Genomic DNA, 22175 nt, shown 5'->3' on the forward strand with positions numbered 1-22175 from the left:
CTCTCTCTCTCTCTCTCTCTCTCTCTCTCTCTCTCTCTCTCTCTCTCAATTCTGTGAATGCTCAGAGATTGGAGAAGCCTTCAGAAGATGGTAGGAAGAACAAGGGTACTGAATCCTTTAAGGACAGAGGTTTGAAAACCCAGCTTTTGTAGATTCCAAAAATAACCAGAATCATGAGCTTGAACGCCAGGCCAAAATGAAGGCCTTAAAATGAGCCTATGAATTAGTTCTCCTGTTTTTGATGAATGTGAATCCAGCAGCTGTAGTGATATTTCCTATATTCCCTGAAACACAGGGAGTGGCGTTTTCCAATCTAACATTTCTTCCTTTAAAAATAATGTTGGCGGAAGTCTCAAGCCATATAATGGTAATGTGTTATCATAGCACAGGAGTTTATCACCTGCAATCATACATTGTTTAGATTATATTCCAGGAGAAAATGTATTTTCAAAACTTCCCTAACTGTGAAGTCGTAAAAACTAAGCTGACACACCTCTATTCAAAGACAGATTTAGAAAACTTATTTTACAGAGCCCCATAAGAAAGCTGCAGTTGACCTTGGCAATGCACATATAGCCAAAGACTTATTTTTCAACAACACCAGTGCATATATATGTCAAGTGTTTCTTAATGTGACCATTAATTAGTATTATCAGAACTGAACTGGCCATCTTCTGCAACTAAACAAGGCCTCAAGGAGAGGGACTAGGGCACCAATCCAGCCACAAAACCTCTGACCTACACTTTGTCAAGCCTGCAGAATGTACTGGGACTGGAGTCTAACATAAATTGTCATCAGAGAGACAGAGAGACTTTATCCAGCAACTGATGGGAGCAGGTGCAGAGTCCCACAGCCAAATAATAGGCAGGGCTTTTGGAGTCCAGCAGAGGAAATGGAGGAAGGATTAAAGAAGCCAGAGAGGTCAGGGACACCACAAGAACACAGCCCACAGACAAGTGACAGGACTCAAGTGGGCTCACAGAGATCAGGGAGCCTGTACGGGTCTGACCTATGTCCTCTGCATTTATGTTATGATTGCTTAGCTTACTGTTCTTGTGGAATTCCTAACAGCAGGGGAGAGGAATGTCTCTGACTCTTCTGCCTGCCTTTGGGACCCTTTTCCTTCTAGCGTGGGTTTGGTTTGTCCAGCCTTGGTGTGAGACTACGTGCCTGGTCTTATTGTAGTTTGTTATGCCATATTTGGTTGATGCCCCTGGGAGGCCTGCTCCTTTCTAAGGGGAGGAGCAGGAGTATGGATCTGAAGGAAAGAAGAGATGAGAGAAAATGGGGATGGGCAGGAAGAGTAAGCTGCATTTGTTCTGAAAAAAAATATATACTCACTTATTGAAGTTCGACAAAGAAAACAACTCTGCTAGACCGTTATTTAGTGAAATTTGTCCAAGTTATCATTGATTATGAAGTAGAATTAACAACTTGAGTGAATTTGTGATTTTCATACCTATGACCATGTCATATTCCAAAAATGTATGCATAAATCTCAAAGGAATATATACCCAAAGTGTTTTCTTATGATTGAATTCAAGTATTATCATTTTGTAGCAGTTATTGTGCTCCTTGCAAAACTTAATGTTTAATAGACATGCTAAATCAATTTTCCCACAGTTTCTCAGTCTTTCTAATTAGTATTCACCCCCCCCAGTGTGATACGCATCAGTTACTATTAAATAAAGATAACACCATGACACTGGGAACAATTTAATAAAAGCTGCTCATTTCTTACATTTCATACAGTGATTACCTCCAATAACAGGTACTACAATGTGATAGAATGCTAAGAAGGTCTATTCCTGTCTTAGTTTGTACCCAGGCCAAGCCAGTGCTGACATTGTTCTCAGTGAGTCAAACTAGAAGTCAGAATCCCCAAAATAGACTTGCAAAGCAGATAGACAAGAATCAGTTTCTTCAAATTTCAGTCGAATACTATACACATTATCACTTACATATTACAAAATGGGCTACAGAAACCAAGCCACGGAGTTGAGTGTTTACAGGGAATTTTTTAAAAAAAAAATATGAGAGTTCAGCCATCTTGACAGACATTAGTCACAAAGACCAAGATAAGGAAATAATCTAAGTGTTCATCAATAGATGAATGAACTGAGACGTGCAACATATATACACACACTGAAATGCAGGAAATTCTTGCATTTGTGACAACACAGACTAACCTAGAATACTGTCTAGTAGGTGAAACAAGCCATGAACAGCAGAGGCATATACCTCAGGATCTGACTTGTATATGAAACGTGAAAAAGTTGAACTTAGAAATTGAGAGTAGGACAGGCAGTGGTGGCTCATGCCTTTAATTCCAGCACTCAGGAGACAAAGGCAGGCAGATTTCTGAGTTCGAGGCCAGCCTGGTCTTCAGAGTGAGTTCCAAGACAGCCAGAGCTATACAGAGAAACCCTGTCTTGAAAAAAAAAAGAAAAAACAAAAAAGAAATTGAGAGTAGAACAGTGGTTATCAACATGAGACGGAAGGATGAAAGATGTAAGTCAAAGGGTACAAAGTTAGTAAGGCAGAAAAAAATAAAATAATAGGTACTAACTAGTTCACTGTTTTGATGGCAGATTAAAAGAGGAGTCTTTAATAGAATGAACCCTACTCTTATCAGGTGAAGCAATATGGAGCAATTTCCATGGGCCAGGGAGGAATAAGAAAAAGAACTGGTAGCATGGCACTGTTTCTGATCATGGCAAGTGATGTCCTGGATAGGGGAAAAGACCTCATTGGGGTGGTGGTGGCTGGATAAACATAAAACCTTTAGGATCCTAGGAAATGGTTTTATCTCTATCAAAAACTGTTCTGGGAGAGTCTCTCTACAGGACTCCAGTAAATACCATAAACAATCACCCTCAAACACCTACACCAATACTAGAAACCTAGAAAACAATTAGATTTGTTCTCAAATTGACCTCACCTTGAGGAACTGAAGTAAAGGAAACAGAGCAAGCAGGTCCTGGCTTGTCTTTACCCAATAAAAGAGGTCAATCTGAATCAGATATGAGCTGAAGGCAAAAAGTGTCAACTTGCATCGTATTTCCAAAGCTTAAGAAATCATTACCATGTTACAGGATTATTATTATTTGTTGTTTTAATCTCATTCTTGGGATACAAAGAAAATAACCATAGAACTTTAAAACATCTTTCTGCATGACACAAGAAAATCTCCAGGGCTGGCTGTGGTTTCGCTCAGTGACAAAAGGAGTCCGAGTCTTCACAAAGTGACAGGAATAGGGGTAAACGATACACTTTTCTGTTGTGTGTTATAAAGCTTACTTATACCCGATTTCTGTAACAGTAGGTAAGCTCTACATAATGCATATTATGCTGAGCACTGGTTCACATGATGCAAATAACTATATTTCCACAATGACACTATAAAACTACTACACACTTTTTGTTGATGAGAAAAAGCTCCAGAAAGAGGTTGGGTAACATGCTTAAGGTTGCATGATTTAGTAAGCAGCAAAGTTGTCCAGCCAGCTAACTCAAGTGTGTCCGAATTAGATTTCTTTCCACAGAGTATTTTACTCTTTCAAAAAGAACAATTATTACACATATAAAATGGAAACCAGAGCCACATTAGTTTTATCAACGCTTTGCAGAGAGACATGCTACACCATGTGATTTGCTATGCTTGATTCCAAGAATAGGCCAATCGACCACCAAACAGCAATTTCTTTCTTTATTTTTTTTTAAATGTATACTGTCCTTTTCTGACATCTGTCTTCTTTCGTAGGTGTGGAAAACCAGTACAGAGTCAAGTACAGCTGAAAGGCCGTGACCTCCTCACCCTGAAGAACTTCACAGGAGAGGAGATTCAGTACATGCTATGGCTCTCTGCAGATCTGAAATTCAGGATCAAGCAGAAAGGAGAAGTATGCATTATTTGCCTTTCTTCTCTTCCATTACAAACCAATGGCTCCTTTTTAGGCAGCTTTCCTAAAGCAGAGGGAAAAGAGAGTAGATTAAAATTCCAGAATGGTAGCTAAGTAATGAACCCTCACAGGCAAGGTAATTGCTTAGCACTGAGTGTCCAGGCATATAAACAAGCATGAAAAGCAGTTATTCTACGACAAGTCCTTGCAATTTTTCTTTCAGCTGAATGCTTAAATGCATTAGTAAATGGATCTGAAACTGAGATATCATTTGCCTAGAAAGATTTTATTCTTATATGTTCCTTCTCTCTCTGTGTGTGTGTTTTCTATTAACTAAATCAGACAATATGTTGTTGTTTTAGCAATACACTTCTGTTCTGGATATATATCAGATATGTTCATCATTAGGATGATATTCATAATGATGAAATTATGTTTAAAAAACATTCCAATTATAAAGAAAGAAGTAAATTTGAGTCAAATAGGGGAAGAAATTGAATGTGGTGCTTAACCATGGGCATTGTTCTGCATTTTGAGCAATTTATGTTTCAAAATGCTAATGCAGTGGCTTCATTTAGAATGCTTAATTGTGAAAGCAGATTTGTATTCCAAATTTGTTCAAATGTTGTTTGTTTCTTTGTTTGTTTGTTTATGAAACTGGGTCTCACTCTGTAGCTTTTGCTGACCCGGAACTTGATATGTAAATCAGACTGGCCTCAAACTCACAGAGATCCATCTGCCTCTGCCTCCCCAGTGCTGGGATGTGTCACTTTGTATGGCTCAAAGTGTTTATCTGTTTGTTTGTTTTTAAGATTTGGTCACAGGCTGAGGAAGTTTGGTATGACTCTGACTTTCTTATCTAGTTGGCTAGCTCTTCAAGCTCCGAAGAGACCAGGAGATGCTCCAAGTTCTGTGGGCTGATGTTCTTGTAAACACCTGGAATGGGGAAAAGGTATCCTTAGGTCTTAGACCATTGCCCTTTAAAGGTTTGCTGCCTGGAGACCAGAAGATGTTAATACATCCTAGGTGGAAGTCCAATTATATATGAAGACAGAGGAAGAGCTCCACCCAGCACTCAAGCTCCCAGAGTGATTTCAAATGACTTCCAGTAACAAAGCCTTTATGTTTTCTCATGAGGGAGACTAAGAAACATGAAGCTAAAAACTGAGGCTCATCGATGTCCTAAGTAGGACTCATAGTGTCCAGTGTAGGACAGAGTAAGATCTTACTAATCGAGAAAGTCCTTCTGAGTCAAACATCTTCAGCACTGAAAATTTAATGTGGATTTCAATATAGTTAAGTAAGTTAATGGCTCCAGTGTGAAGTATTCTGCTGTGGAACAAACTCCCAAATTGAACCCTCGCATCAATAATGCTGTATTTCAAGCATAATGACACTCATCTGTATCCCTAGGTCTTCAGAGGTGGAAATAAGATGATCAGGAGTTCAAAGCCTGCCTCTGCTACACAGGAAGTTCAAGGATAGTCGGGCTTCATGAGAAACCTGTATCCCAAAATAACATTAATTCCTAATTTCATGCTAATAATCTGTGTATAGTGAATAGGAAACACCTTTAAATTCAGTTTTAAACAATATTGTGGCCACTTATTCAGAAGTAGTAGTTAATTGATTTGTATTTTTATTAGAATTTTGAAATATAATCCTTGATGTTGGATAGTAAGTGTACCTTGCATTTTAATCATATTTTTGGTTTTCAGTATTTGCCTTTATTGCAAGGAAAATCCTTAGGAATGATTTTTGAGAAAAGAAGTACTCGAACAAGACTCTCCACAGAAACAGGTGAGTCTACTGACAAGCTCACACTTGTGTTGAAAAACTAGCCTGGGGATGGAGCCTTCGAAGGCTTAACCTGGTGGGGAGCTTTGTGTGTCATTTTAGCAGCCACAGAGAGCAAGTGTTTTGCTGGAAGCAGCAGTAGTGCAGAGTTGTCTTTCAATTCACATAATAAGCTCTATGCAGAAAAATCAGCTTCAACTGTAGGAAGCCTGTGAAAAATTAACTAGAAACTTTAGACATTGCTTTACGTTGATGCCAAAATGCAAGTGGACACAAATCCTGAGGCCCTGAACATATGGGGAAAACATGTCTACTTTTACTCATCAACTTTTCCCACTGTCTCAATACTAGACGGTGGCAACTGAGCCCTTTCTGCATTAGGTAGCCCTTATGTGCCTCGGAGTTTAAGCTGTAGATATCAGGTCTCCTCTCCCTCTCTCTGGTTATACCTAAGCCCTGGTAGATATTAGAATGTCTCGATAGCTAGGGATCAGCTGGTGTGCTTGGTCATCAGGGGCACCACCACTGAATGTTTACCCTGGGGCCTCCTGGGACATCTGCATTTCTGTTGGGTCTGCAGTTTGTGCACTTTGTTGCACTCTGATTGCAAGACCTTGTTGAGATTCTCTTGTTTTAGCGACTGTTAGCACTCCAAACTTCAGTGGCATGGAGATACCAGAAGGCTATCTTTGCCTAAGTGTTCTTTTCTCAAGGACAGTGCAAAAGAACATTTATTGCGTATTGGAGCTCTGTCTTAAAGGCAGAAAAGCTATGTTCTCAGTACTGGAGGTCCTCAAATTCTCACGAGGGTTCCATGTTCCCTTGAAAGTTGGTCTGGGGCACACACAGTATGCACAGTGACAATAGTCCACCAAGTTCTATTGCTGTTACTTCTTGTGCTCTCTTCGTTTCCATTCCAGGTTCAAGTATTTGAGGTCATATGAGGAAATGACTAGCAGGAAGCAAACCAGCTTCCAAATCCATTACTACTGTTTGTGCCTAGACTTCAGGCAGGCAAAACGCAAGTGGTTGTCATTTTCTAAAGCGATTATCTCCACAATGAGTTTCAAAGAGTTGATTTTGAAATTTACAAGCCATGAATTACCTCTTTTCTTTTTTCCTGCATTTCTCTGCCACCAGACCTCCATTGAATCAACCACGTGACCGAAATGAGCAGTCAGAGTTGAGAAAGAAGTGTCACAAAAACACTGGCAAATTCTTCCATCCTCAGATGACTTACTGTGCCTTAAAAGTATCAAAGAGCACTTTCTCGGGCTTAGATGTTAACTACTACTTTATTACTTATGATTTGGCCTAATAGTAACTAATAATGAAGTTCATCAAACAGATAGCCAAAAAAAAAAAACAGTGAATTTCACAAGGATTAAGTGACCTCTAAGTTCACTCAGTAAAAACAGCACCAAAGTGTGGAGCTCAAGAACACTTTTCTTATTAAAATACGTCCTTTGCCCCTTGAGAGAAGGAAACAGGAAGAAGAGAAATATGTAAGATGTCACCTGATCTTAGAAGTTCTAGGAAGGAAACAGATGGCTCTATTTTTCTCTTTAAATCTGGCTTCTCTAAGACATCTCTCTGGCATCTGAGGGATAGTGGGAAGAAATGAAGAAACCTGTCAGTTATTCTTATTTTCTTCCAACATTGATCTTCCATGAATCTAGCAGAATTTTATCTTCTAAAAAATTGTAACCATTGTTCCTTTAAGAGAGATAGTCTTTTTCCAAGCTACCAAGAGAATTAGTATATAGGAACTTTTTAATTTTTAAATTAATATGTTTTGGTTGTTTCTACAATTATCTCTGTTTAAATAGTATGCTTGATATTGAAATATCTTTGAATAAGTTCCTCCATAATGATGTATTAAATCTGTCAGTAGTGGCAAGAATGAGGCTATAACACAATTTTTTATAAAGACTCTGTGACAAGTACTCCATATTAATTATATGGTTCACCTCACTCCATCCTCTCTACAGTGCTATGAAAGTAAGAGGGAGGAAAGCATGTTGAACTAGGTTTAGGAAATGGTCCAAGTACAGAGAGCTAACATATGGCAGATATGTGATTGGATGCTATTATTAAGTGTATTTTTAAAAATAGCTTGTTCAGTGAAAGCATGAAATAGTCCCAGTTTATTCTAGTGAAACTGTTGCCACAAATGGCACTAAGCATTTTGTTAGATGACAATTGTCTGTAAAGAAGCACTCTAAAACAAAAATTGCAAACTCTATTAGCAAATGCACGGGGACAGGACTATTTGGCCTTTAAAATGTGTGCTTCACAGAGTAGTTGTCATTATCCTCAGTAAATCCCTATGGATCTAATTGAACATGGAATGCTGCCAGCTAAACTCAGTAACAGACCAATCAGAAGGAGTTGCTGCCTTAAATGCTTACAAAAAAAAAATATGACAAAGCCCAATGGAAGCCATGACAAAACTGTGTAAATGTGCATTACTGGGGACTAGACATGAGGATCTTGCGTGTGCACCTTTTCCCAGCACTGCAACCCCACTTTCGTATGTGAATAGTAATGGTGGTCTTTTGGTAGACTTTCTTAATAGATACAACATATGACCTTGGTATTTAGAATGAAAATACATTGTGTCTAATGGTCTGTTACTCAGACAGAATTGAACTATCCCCTGGGATAGGCTGATTCTTCCAGTCTAGTCCTTGATTCCATCTTAAACCTGAGATCCAAGGATCCAACAATGTTTCTACTTATCTCTGGAAACAGAATCACTCACATTAATTCTTTATGAAACATGTATATTAAAGTCTAACAAAATTACAGGGAAGCGTACTTATCAATAAGTATATGATAGTTCAGTGGAATCTTACAATAAATACATCACTGTTACAAACCCAGGAAAGCAGAATGTTGACAGCACTCAGAAGCCCTTTGCATCAACCTTGCTTTTTCTTCAAGCTGCTGTGCATCCATCCAAGGGTAACCATTATCTAGGTTTCTACTACCACAGATGGGCTTCTGCCTGTTTTCAACCTTTATATTGAAAGAGCCATTCAGCATGTGCTCTTTTGTGTCTGGCCTCTTTGCTCTGCATTATGTTGGTAAGATAATGTCTCTGTCTCTGTGTGTGTAGTTTTAGATCATTCATTCCACATCTCGCAGTGTATGCCGCCCCTGGCAAACCAGGCAAGTCTCCTGTGTATCTATTGGCAATTGTATTCTTTTATTGCAAATTAATTGGGCTGATAGACAGATGCTTTTTTTAAAATCTTAGTAAATGCAGTAGCTGATAGAAAAATGCACAGGGAATTACAAGTGATGCTTCTTCCCATTATTTAACATGGGCATGTCACTTTCAAGGTGAAATTGAAGTTGGTACTGCGGCAGCTGTTTCAAATTCATCATTTTTACAAATACAAAAAAAAATGAGATGCTATTCTGAAGCTATGATGGCAAATCATAGAGAGGTTAATGACAGCCTCAGTCCTACCAGCAAGATACAGCAGATCTCGCCTAATTATACTGAATAAATTCTTACTTACATCCCGTGTTCCAAAGCCCACAGGAATATGCAAAGAAAACAAAGAGCAACATAAGATTTACTGCATTTTCTCAAACCAAACTTGAGAAAGTAACGGGAGAAAAACCATTGAACAAAACTAGCTGCTATGAAAGCAGGAACAAATGTAAGAGGTAGAAGGATTCGTGTGAATGAAGGGTGGCAGGAGAGTGGAGAGCCATCCTTCCGTCCTCTCCTCTGCCATAGTTGCTCATGTGAATTTCAGATCCTTTAGCATCCTTCGAAACATCATGACTCAGATCTGATAACTTAGCAAATAGTTCAAATAGTTGACTTGAGCCTTTGGATAGGCGTCTGAGTTTCTTTTTGAACGGTTCAAGAGAGAGAGAGAGAGAGAGAGAGAGAGAGAGAGAGAGAGAGAGAGAAATCCCTTCTCGGAAGTGGTAGCTATCCAACCCTTAGCAGTTTACATCAAGCTTGACACAGTGACATTTGGGATGAAGGGATTCGCACATGACAAAATGCCTCCATCATATTTTCCAGTAGGCTATGTTATAAGGCATTTTCTTGATTAATGATTGAAGTGAGAGGGCCAAACCCAGTGGGATTGGTGCCATCCCTGGGATGATGGTCCTGGGTGCTATAAGAAAGCAGGCTGAGTAAGCCATGAAGAGCAAGACAGTAAGCAGCACTTCTCTATGGCCTCTACATCAGTTCCTGCTTCCAGGTTCCTGCCCTGTGTGAGTTTCTTCCCCGACTTACCCTCAGCAATGGAAAATGACCTGACAGGTCCAAGATGAAATAAGCCCTTTTCCTCCCCAAGTTGTTTATGGTCACTGGTTTTATCACAGCAATAGAAACCCTAAGGCAGGCCCCACACCTTTGGTCTTTCTCATAAAGTAAAGTCTTCTTAAAAATGCTTTCTCTTAAAATTGATTTCTACCTGATATATTGTAGTGTGGATCAGACATGACAAAAGTCTTACACTTTCTCTTGTGTGTATATGTGTCTATTTCCCATGTGCTCAGATGTTTGTGTGTGAATGGGTGCATGCATGTGAATGGGTGCATTGCAGGGTACAGGACAACCTAAGGTATCATTCCTCACCTACCATCCACGGTTTTTTGTTTATCTTATGAGACCAACCATCTCACTGGACTGGACCTCACAAGATAGGCAAAGCTGATTGGTCAGTAAGCCTTGAGGATCTGCCTGTCTCACCTGCCCAGCAATGGGATTATAAATACATTAGACCGTGTCCAGTTTATTTTTATATGGGTTCTGGGCATCATACTGAGATTTTCATGCTCACGTGGCAAGCGGTTTACCAAATGAGCTCTCCTTTAAGAGTTGTTGGATTGCCTTTGCCCTCTTTCTTCACAGTCACAAGCCCCAGTAGTGCCTGTCATTTGGCCTGGCATATGGTAAAGGTACACAATAAATATTTTCTTGATGAATATTCAATATTCAACTTTGTTTAGGTTAACTTTGCATGTTTATAGACAAATGTAGTGCTCAGAAATGGTCGTCAGTTACAACCATCACTGACTTCACAGAAGTAGTTGACTTAACAGATTTGAAATTTCTGTTCTTCCCATCAACACTATGGAGATGTTTGATGGAGACGAAGAGAGCGAGAGCTCTCAGTTTGGGAATGGGCCTGCTCTCCAGAGTCAATGTCCTTCCTTCATCCGTCAATGCATTCAACAAATATTCCCGATACACTTAGAATTTCACATCTTTATATTAAATGTTTGTGACTCGATTACCAGTAAACAAAGCATGGGAACCCCTCTGCCCTCATGGAACTTACTTTCTAGTAGGCAGGGAGACAATAAATAATAGACACAACAAATATGCAAATGATAGAGTATATTAAATAAAATACATACTTTCACCACAGAGTATGGGTTTAATGATGAAGCAGAAAGGTCTGCATCATTAATAGAATTGGGGCTTTTACCCTGGATGAAATAGAAAAATCACCTAGGATTTCTGGGGAAAGGTGGACCACAAACAAAGTTGCATTTTATAAGTTACCCTGACTACTCTATTGAAAATAGACTGTGGCTGTAAGGGGTATGGAAACAAGACAAATACAGTGAAGTGCATCGGTGTCGGGAGAGCAGGAAAGGGGGGAGGCTAGAACCAGAGTGGTAGTAATGAGCAAGCTAGGAAGGACAGGCTCTAAATATGCTTTGAAAGGAGATCCAAACAGATTAAATTTACTTGGCAAAAGACGGATGCTAAAGATGACTTCTAGATCTCTGCCTGAGAGATGCTGAAAGCTGCAGGGGGAATGTGCGGAAAGGGAATAAACAGACACTCAATATTGCTTGTATTGAGATTGAGATCTCTGTCACACATACAAAGAAAGATGTAAAAGAACTTGAATATAAGTCTGGAGTTTCCAAGTAAGACCCAGAATGCACATGTTTAATCATAGAGATAGCGTTCGAAGCCATGGACCTCGATTTAGTGACTGTAGATGGAGAGAAGAAGACCAAGAATTGACCCTATAATGCTCCAAAGTTTACAAGTCATGGAAAATAGTAGAAACCAGAAAGCAAGGGTGTTTAAATAAGGGACTACATTCACTTTCAAGTATCAGGACCAAGAAGGAAAATTACCAATGAATGTAAAAGCAAGAAAGTGTGATATCCTGGGGTTTATAGAATGAATGTTTATCCAGAAGAGACTGGTGCACAGCTTTGTTGAAGAGATTGAGAAAAAAAAAGAGGGGCAAAAATATGGAACAATGTGGAGGTCCTGGTAACGTCGAAGAGAGGAGTTTTCTTTCAGTGATGGCTAGCAAAGCTATATAGAGCCAAGTTTGATGGGAATGAGAAGAAGGGAGAACGGGACTGATTAGAGAGGAGCAAAGAATTGAAGTTATTCTTGAAAATGAATGTGGTGCCAAGGAAAGGTGTTTTTATTAACTATTGGGTATAGTTCTTGGAGGCTAAGACATAAGAGATAAAGAACTGATAACGTTCATGAACACTCAAAAGAGGTTAGCTTCAAGTCTATGAATGGAAGCATGAGACAAAGATGACACACAGATTGTTAAGCATTTTGAGTAAATATCTGAAAATGTGGGCAAGTTGGACATGTCCATAAGACAGTAGGAAGGGACATGGAAATGCAAGAGAAGTTCATCTGTGCTTAGTGATAAATAAAGCAGAATGTGTGGATACAGATGTTGGCGAGTGGAAGTTCTCTGATAGCTGTAATACACTCATTGAGGTAGGAAATAGGCCCAACAGTTGAATACTGAGACTACTTTCAAAATACTTATATATCAGTCACACAACCACTTTCTTACTACTTCAGCTGCAGTCACTCTGCTCTGAGTTCTGAACTTTCATCCAAATTTTACAAATGTCTCTTCTAACTGGTCTCCTTGACTCTGACTCATTATTTATATAGTCCATTAAAACCAAAGCCTAATTCTGCTACTCATCTGGTCTAGCCTTCAGATTTCCATTTTCTTCAGGCAAACATCAGCTTTTGCCTTTTCTTCCCACCTTCTACTTCTCACACACTTGTATTTTCCACTCACACCTTCTTGCTATCTCTTAAATCAACCAGTTATGACCATCGCACAACACAGGTAACTAGTCTTCTGCCATCTCATATATTGCTCATGGTTCGTACTCACATATCCCTCAATCTTCACTCAAATACCCCTCACTCAGTGTGACTTCAATGACCATGACACTTAAAATAGCAATTCTGGTCTTCTATTCCCTGCCACTCTTTCTTACTCAAATTTTATAACCCTTATGAGTATATAACCTACAATATATTCAGTTTACTCACCCACTCTATAGTCAGTCTTTCGCCACTAGAATATTTCACAGGAAAGCAAAGAGTTATATTTCATAAAATTCTTACAATATCATCTACTAGACTATTTCTCAGGGAAAATCAATGGAGGTAGGTGTATAAAGTGCCAGCAAGTGCTCTTGACTTGTATTGTAAGATTCAGGACACACTGACTTCTAGTACCATGACAGACATAGCAACATAAAGGATGGTTGCTGTAGCTTTTAATGCTTATTTTTTATAATAGATGTTTTCAAGTAAGTACAAATGTAGCAAGATTAACATAAGGAACACAATACTCCTTATATGAGTCTTAACAATTGTTAGCATATTGTTTGCCTTAGTTTGTCTACTTCCTCTCATTGTTGAAGTATTTTTAGAGAAAATTGAAACCATGACATTTTATCTCCCAAAACATTCCTTAACATTATTAAAGCATGCAGAATATTTTCCTCAGTAGTTGCAATATCATTAGCAAAATGATTCCTTAATAATATTTAATAACACTCTGTCTTGGTTTGGGTTTTATTGCTGTATAAAGACTATATACAAAAACATCTTTGGGAGGAAGTGGCTTATTTCCTATTAATTAGAACTGTGAGGTCAAAATTTGTCATGAAAGGAATTCCGGGCGGGCATTCAAGGCAGGAACCTGGAGGCAGGAGCTGATGCAGAAGCCATGGAGGGATGCTGCTTACTGACTTCCTCCTCCTGGCTTGCACAGCCTGCTTTCTTATAAAACATAGGATCACTGCCCTGGGATGGCACTACTCACAGTGAGCTGGGCCCTCCTGCATCAATCACTAATGAAAAAAAAAGTTCCCTACAAGCCTGCTTAAAACCTAATCTTATGGAGATTTTTTAAAGCATTTTCTCAATTGAAGTTCTTTCTTCCCAGATGACCCAGGCTTGTGTCAAACTGGTAAAAAATATCTAGCCAGGAAATATTCCATATTGAAGTATTATTATTCAAATTGTGTTAATACAACAGTGAAGAGTGTCAGGGAATTTTGTGTCAAATTTCCAGGTTTTAGCCAAACTTCCATTTGTGGATCCAGAATTCCTCATCCAGTTCAATGGGCAATTAATGATTTTCCTCTCACAAACTATCTCCCCCAAACATATGAGATTAGCAAGTTATGACAGTTACATGTTTTCCAGGACATAAATTAGATACATTACAACATAAAGGGTAAAATATATTTGCAAAATACTTCTATCTTGAAATTATGCTTCTTCGCCTTTCATTTATATACTGGAGCAATTCTGCACATGGACGCTATCTCAAATGACATAATAAGGTTCTGGTTAGCTGTCACCATCTCCCACAAATTTGCCTCAGATCCTATGTCAAAAAGCCTCTGCTGGTTGTCCTCACAAAGTTTAGCCGTGGCTTGAGGCAGACTCCTATGTGTGTAGTCCTCTTCACCCTATCAATAGAATGTGTTGTGAGAAGTGGGTAGCAGCCAGGCTCCTGTGCTCAGGCATCTGTAATGCACTAAACATGCAAAGATAGTGGGGAGGCAGGGAGGTAATGTCCTAGTTGGTACTCAGCTTTGTTTTCATTAGAAGATGAAGGCCAGTAACCCTTTATCTCTTAGTGACTTTAAACTACCATCTCAGCACTTGTTTTACTTATTTTTAGTTTTTGCATACTTTAAAAACTTAAAGTATCATTTATACATAGAAAAATGGAGATATTAAATGTTCCCTTCAATGTTGACAAATGTGCATGTCAGTGTAACCTGGAAGCTCTATGAAGATGTAAAATATTTCAACAATATCCTCCCAATGCTGCAGCAACAGCTCTTTTAATTCCTTCTATTTCTGATACTTATTTCTAGACATTTTCCAACACTAAATATTTACTTAGCACAGTGTTTCTGAAGGTTCATTATTTTTTATTACTGATTAATATCCCAGTATAATCCAGGGTATCCCATATAGCCTCAGTTTATTTCTCTGTCCTCCTAGTAGGATATCTTTCTATAATTTGAAGAGTTAAAAGGTAGGCATTGTTCCCCAAAGAGAGCAATGTCCCATTATTGCCACCTCTTGAAAAAATGGCGGAGAAATATAAGCATGCACTCAAAAGTCAGTTAATTTTGTTATGCTTGGGACTTTCCTACCAGAGAGGACGAAGAGCTTTGAGGTGAAGATTTTTCGATTGAGCTAGATGGTGTTAGTGTGGATGCCTCATAATTTTGGTTTACATTTTAGTTTCTCTTTGTATCATCTAAAAACATTTACTGTCTTTTTCTTTTATTGTAGGCTTTGCTCTTCTGGGAGGACACCCTTCTTTTCTTACCACACAAGACATTCACTTGGGTGTGAATGAAAGTCTCATAGACACAGCTCGGTTTGTAAAACTTTTCTTCTTTCACAAGTTTATTTCAATCTCTGATGAGTTACTTTAAACAAGAAGATGATGCTTCTCTTGAAATAATGGTTTTCCCTCTCAATGTCTTTTGTACTTTCTCCCCTTAACTGGACTCTTTATTTCATGTTTGAAATGCCTCTCATTCTGTAGCCTCTTTCTACGAGTGTCTTAGTTTGCTCCCAATGCTATGATAAAGATCAAGGTAAAAGTAATTTGGGCAGGAAAGGGTTATTTCATCTTAAAGTCCATGTAAGTCCATTTTAAGATGAAATAAAACCCATTCCTAACCAAATGAAGAAAGCCAGGACAAGAAATCAAGACAGAAACCACACGATGCAGGAACTGAAGCAGAGGCCCGAGAAGAGTACTGTTTAATGGCTTGCTCAACCTGCTTTCTTAAATCATCCAGGACCACCCGCCCAGGGATAGCATCACTCACACTGAGCAGGGGGCCCCTCTTCTAGTGATTGGCAATCAAGAAAATTCCCCCGCAGGCAATCTAATAGAAGCATTTTCTCAACTGAGGTTCCTCTTTCCGTTAGACTCTAGCTTCTAGCAAGTTGATTAAAAAAGAAAAGCAACCTAGCAAGGACAATGCTGAAGTTTTTATTTCTTAGTAATTTATTTTTTATTTTATGTGTGTGGATGACCTTCTTGTTTACATGTCTGTGCACAATATAAATGCCTGGTGCCCTCTGGGACCAGAAGTAAGCATTAGATACTCCAGGATTGGCATTTCAGAGGACTGTGGGCTGTCATTTGAGAGGGGATTGGACCTGGGTACTCTGGAAAAGCAAGCAGTGCACCTAACCATCTCTTTTAGCAGTTTTATAGAGAATTATTATAAAATTACAAATTGATAAAATTAAAAATACCATCAAGATGACTCTTACATTTAACAATCAAGGAAGCGGGAGTACAAGGAAACTGTCATGTTTGGTGAGTCATAGCTTGTCTGTATCAATGCTATGGATAGCTAACACTTAACGGGCATTAACTATAGGCAAGTGTCATCTTAACTTATTTAACCTTAGTAACAATCCAAACAGAATGACACATGAAAGCGAGACAATATAATCAGAAACACACATACTAGCTGTGATAGCACAGGATCTCAAGGTCCAAGGTATTAATATAGCACAGATTGCTAAAAGAAAATGACAGGCCATTAAAATACACACTCATTGAGAAACTAGCACAGAACGGCTCTAGTCCATTCAATATGTACTCTTCAAGGTCACTGTGTATACTAACCTGCATCCAAAACCTAGGAGAAGAGAGCATGAAAAGGCTGTATTTATTTCCAAGCCACCTTCCAGAGAAGGACCACAATCAATGGCAGCGACACTACATTGGCTAATACTAGTAGGTCACAATCAGCTAGAGGAAAGCTAGGGGGTGACAAAATGACTCTAGCTCTCATATAATGTTGAAATGTTAAAACATAGGTCTTCTGACTTCCCGTGAAATAATCCTACAACTGAATCTCCTTTAGCTCATAAATTCAAAGAAAATGTCTTTGTTAAATGTTGTATAACAGTAGAGACATCTAACTTTTCCCCTAAACAACTTATGACACAAAGCAACTCTTTCCAGATAATGTCTGCTTTTCATGACAGCTCCTTCAGTATATGCTAGAGAATTTCCCTTAGTTGACTTGCTAAAGAGATTTCAACAACTCATCTTCAAGCCTTGTATGTTTGAAAATGTCACATTATTTCATATAAAGCAATTCAGAGTACTAAAACGTGATGTCATTGTCCTCTGGACAATGGGGACACAGAGGATAACTGAACACATATTAGAATATATTTTCAAATACGCTGCTACTAACTGAGATTATATTTGTCTAGTAACTCTTATTCCACAAAAGTAAAGATGACTACCAAAGCAAATGAAAGGGAAAAGACAAAGTTACCCTTAGGAGAGAGGTTTTGATGGAATGGCTCCAGAAAGCACCAGGTGAGCAGTGGTGAATAAATCGTGTGTGAACTAATGGTTGCAGCAGTACCCAGCTGAGCAAGCATCCAAGAAAAGGAAAGCAGTGCAGACTGGCAGCTAGAACACTCATTCCTGAGTGGACTGTTAAGGATGCTCAAAGCAAGAGTTACACATCTAACCACAGTTGAGAGCTGGGAATGAATATTTCTTTGCCTGCTCTCCAAGCAATCCCCACAGCCTGGGAGGCTTTAGAGAAACTCCAGGCATATCCTTAGCAAAGCCATCTATTCACAACCTCCAACAGACCTGTGACCTGTTGAGTTCTTATAATGACTTCTATTGTTGTGTATGGTAGAATAAGGATAAAATTGGATCTATATAATTCTTTCTGATCACTAAACCCAACATAAAAGGTTAAATAAAAATAATATATAATATGTCTTCAAGGATGTTTACCACAGACCTCTTGTGGTAAACTTTTGTAAAAACTTTTGTGAAATAAACATTATCTGGCCCAGATTTTTAGACAAAGAAGCTGTGGCACACAGAAGTAATGAAACTTGGCTTTTAGGTCGGCATTTGCATGTTTTGATAACCCATGGATTCTGCTTCTATCCACGGAAAGACATGTTATAGAAACTCTTGACTTGGAGCTCCCTGGGACCACACTGAGGTTTGGTCTTTGCTGACATGCTATATTAGCCCCTGTAAGACTCAGCACAGTCATACCTATGGTTATGATTGATTTTAACAATAAAATGCCAAATACAATCAGCAATGGAATCGATACATACAGTAGAGTTCTGGAGAAACCGGGTGCAAGCTTCCAAACCTGTTTTTATGGAGCCCTACAGGATATATTTAATTCTTTGAGCAGGGCCATGTGACACTGTATGTGAAATATTGGCAAACAGAGGCCCAAAGTAGACTCACTTCTCAACTTTTGCTGAAGACTGGTCACATTAGCACACCCTACCTGACATGTAACCAAGTTCCTGCCTCCATCCCTCCTGACAGAAAGTATGTGTTTACTTCAAATCATGTGGCTTATAAGAATATTTTGGGCACAGTGTTCTCAGTTCCTGGGAGTGGTGGAAACTTCTCCAATTAAGTCCCCAGATGTTATTACAAGAACCAGCCTTAGTTCAGATCTTTTAAAGGGCAACAGGTTGCCTTGCTTTGTTAATTAAACAATTCATGACATTGTTTCTTCTATTAAATGAATGACGTCCAATCCTTAGGAAGATGAAAATGTTGGGGAAGATGTTACCTGTTTCTTTCATTTGTGTGTGGCCAGCAGAGTGTGTGTGTGCGTGCGTGTGTGCATGTGTGTGTGTGTGTGTGTGTACGCCAACATACATTTGTGCATGTAGAGATCAGGGAACAACCTGTGGGAGTTGCTTTTCTCCTTCCAAAATGTAGATTCTTAAGATTAAAATCAGGTTGTCAGACTTGACAGCCAAATTCCTTTTCCCATCAAGCCTTCTCAGAAACCCTAAAATTCACCAAAACGTATGTGATATATAACACAGATAAAGTTCTCATTACTAAACAGAAATGTGCCCCAAGGTAAGCATCTGTACATTGTACATTGTACATTGTAAGCATTGTATGTTGAAAGAACTGATTTCAGCATAAGACACCCCAAGACCAAATTCTCAGTACAAATTTATTTGCCCCAGATGGCAGGGAATAAGAAAGAAGGATAGGAGATAGAGAATGAAGGGAAAGGGGAAGGGAACAAGGAAGAAAGAGCAGGAGGATTTGTCCCAGAAGTAGAAGAGAGGCAAAGGAGTACCTCCAGATAGAGAGGGGAAAGAAGGCAGCCCAGAGACAAATGGCATTTTATAAAGGTAAAAGGGGATTAATTTTGATTGGACATGTTAATTAAGGTAGGCAAAATGGGCTGGACTTCAATATTTTGATAGCTGGACCTTGGTAGTCTGACTTAGGAAGAAGAAGTGGTCAAATAAGGGAATAGAACGTGGCAGTAGCTTTAGAAATGCGATCTTATGGTTTTTAGCAAGGCAGAGGGAATGGGGGAGAAGGGCAAGGCCTGCCAGAGCCATGTTTTCTATGCTTGGGCTTGCTAGAGCCCCTTCACCTATGTGAACACTTCATAGAGTCATCTGACTCCTGGTAGAAATGGAAGGTAAGGAGATTAATACTAGGAGTTTGAAAAGCTAATTTGGGAGTTGGTAAGTTTGTTAAAATGTAAAATTCTCACCCTAACCCTTACAAGTTCCAGTTCTCTGTTTAAGTTTATGATCGTTTATAGAGCTCCAATGATGATTTAAGAGTAACTGGAGTAATTTTGAGAGACATTGTCTGGGGAGAAGACTTGGTCAGCTAAGTGGCTGAAGTACAAGAATAAGGACCTAAGTTTTGATCCCCAGGATCCACAGATAAGCAAGACATGATGGCACAAAGCTGTAACCTCAGTGCTGGTGTGGAATGAAGACAGGTGAACCGTTGTCATTGATTAGCCAGCTAGCCAGCTTAGCTGAATCAGGAAACTTCAGGTTCAGTGAGAGGGTGTATATCAAAGAAATAAGGTGCAAGCAATGCTGATGGCAACGTCTGACTTGCACACACACACACACACACACACACAAATGTGCATATATCACATACACAGGACACAGGAGACAGGTGGAGTGTGATGAAGAGGTGTAGGAAATCTAGACTGTTGTGCAGCGATATAGACTAACGAAACCATGATAAAAAAAAAGAGCTAGATAATAGATTCACATAGCTTCCTGACAACTGCCGATTGTAAAAGGTGAAACATAATCATGGTTAAGTTATTCCAGATTGTGTGTGTGTGTGTGTGTGTGTGTGTGTGTGTGTGTACGTGTGTGTGTGTATGCACGCAGGCATGTGTGTGTTTCTGCTATTAGGAAAAGGAATAGTTTAGCTATTGGGCATATTACATTAAAAGCTGAAGCTCCAAGTACATATATTTACATGCCAGCGGAGATAAGAATCTTGGGTGACACTGAGAGCTGGAGAAGTATGTATTCTCTCAGTGACGTAAAAAAGAAACTCCACAGGCTCCCTGTGAGAGAACTGTGGAAGGCCATACCTCAAGGGCAGATACAATTAGAGTGAAAATAGAATACATGTATTCCAAATACAAGAAGAAACTGGGCTGAGAGGGGGGGTGTCAGAAAAGAGTAGCAGTTCTTGTAGAAATTTGACTTTCTTCTGTGTATCCCTTGACTGCTTATTCTGCCAAATTATCTGACAAACAAGGTATTCTGAGATTTAGAAATTCAATAAACCCAAATTGAAAAAGACAAAAGAAATCCACTGCCTTCCAGAGACGTGATTGAACAAGAGGAGGAGGAGGAAAGTGAATCTTAATGGCATCTACCCTGCGATGTGCCCTGAGCAATCCTTAGCAATTGGATCCTTTGCCTTTTGTAGAAGTTAACTTTGGAAGATGCAATGGCATTGTGGGGTGTTTGAATGACAGTACTCGCCCTTTCTAGTCAAGAGAACAGTGCACAGCTGACACTGATTGATGGCAACTGCATTTCCAATCTACCTGTCTGGCTGCTCTGGGGGCCCGGGACAATAAAATGTGCCTGTGTGTTGGTGGAAGATGAAACTGGGTTGGGGATTCAATAGATGTAGCCACTGAATGATGACAGATAAAAGCAAAACTGTCCATTCTCTAAATAACTGTTAAATGCAGTCTCCAGAATATCACTTATTCTTTTAAATGATTTAATTATTCAAAAACAGTTGTTACGTGCCAGTTTTTTCTTAAATCAATCACTGTTTTAGCATTGAGAGTCAAATACTGATTATGTCAAACAAGATCTTTTGTGGGGTGGGACTATATGTTATTACTTTGTTAAATAAGTAAATAAGAGTAGATTGAAAGATATTCTAGGATGGAGACAAGGCAGCGTGACCTGCCACTGATGTAGAAGCTACCTTATATGGGATGGTCAGGTTTGCATGTGACCATCAAGCTGAGAGCTCAATTAAAAGAGAGAGCCAGATATAAGGAGCTATAGGAAGAGCATCACATAGAGAATGAAGTCCTGGAGAAAGGCCTATGGCAGCAGCAAGCTGGTTATTTAAAACCAGAAGGAAATCCTGAAATGTCCTAAAATTAGCAGATATTTTTTAGATCTAAAAAATACACATATACATATATACGTGTATATAAATATGAGTGTCCTCAATCTTACTTACTAAAGGGAGAAAAATTAAATGAAGCCATATGCACTGTGTGTGTGCCTCTAATCTCAGCACTTGGATGCTAAAGCAGGTAGATCCTTTGTTCGAGGTCTATCTGGGCTACCAAAAAGACTGCTTCAGAAAATCAAAATACAAGAAAAAAATCAACCAGGGGATGGAAAAGCTGAATAATAAGTATCTAAATATCACAAGGCACATCATATGGAATGTCCCTGAAATGGTATTCATCCATTTGGTATATCATCAGGCTGTCTAGGCCTATGGAACAGCAGCTCTGATTTCCTTCCATATCATTATTTCCTCAGCTCCTTAGAAAACACCATTCTACTCATTACTGCTGTGAGTTTTCCTCTTTCAAATATGTCATCTGGGTGCAGATTGTACCGAGTTGCCTTCTGTGGCTGGCCTAGTTCATTGGGCATAATGTCTTCCAGGCATAGATATGCTTCTGCAAATGGCAGGATTTCCTCTCTCTGAAGGGTGACTGACACTTTATTGCATGCATCTACATTTTCATTGTCTACCCGTGTGTTGGTCTGGTGGCTTCCCCTTCTCAATTCTTATGGCTAATGCTACCAGGAATGGGAAAATACAAATGTCTTT

General features: G+C 39.1%; 1 protein-coding gene across 1 annotated transcript in view; it reads left to right on the forward strand.

The window, feature by feature from the left end:
• The window catches only part of Otc (ornithine carbamoyltransferase), a 60521-nt gene that overhangs the window by 7999 nt on the left and 30347 nt on the right, over positions 1 to 22175 (forward strand). Inside the window, exons 2-4 of the mRNA XM_028767831.1 lie at positions 3765 to 3903; positions 5622 to 5703; positions 15308 to 15395. Coding sequence (XP_028623664.1) covers positions 3765 to 3903; positions 5622 to 5703; positions 15308 to 15395 — 309 coding nt within the window. The remainder of the gene's footprint in view (positions 1 to 3764; positions 3904 to 5621; positions 5704 to 15307; positions 15396 to 22175) is intronic.

This window comes from Grammomys surdaster, unplaced genomic scaffold (genome assembly GCF_004785775.1).
Source record: "Grammomys surdaster isolate TR1022 unplaced genomic scaffold, NIH_TR_1.0 182, whole genome shotgun sequence".
Taxonomy (NCBI): domain Eukaryota; kingdom Metazoa; phylum Chordata; class Mammalia; order Rodentia; family Muridae; genus Grammomys; species Grammomys surdaster.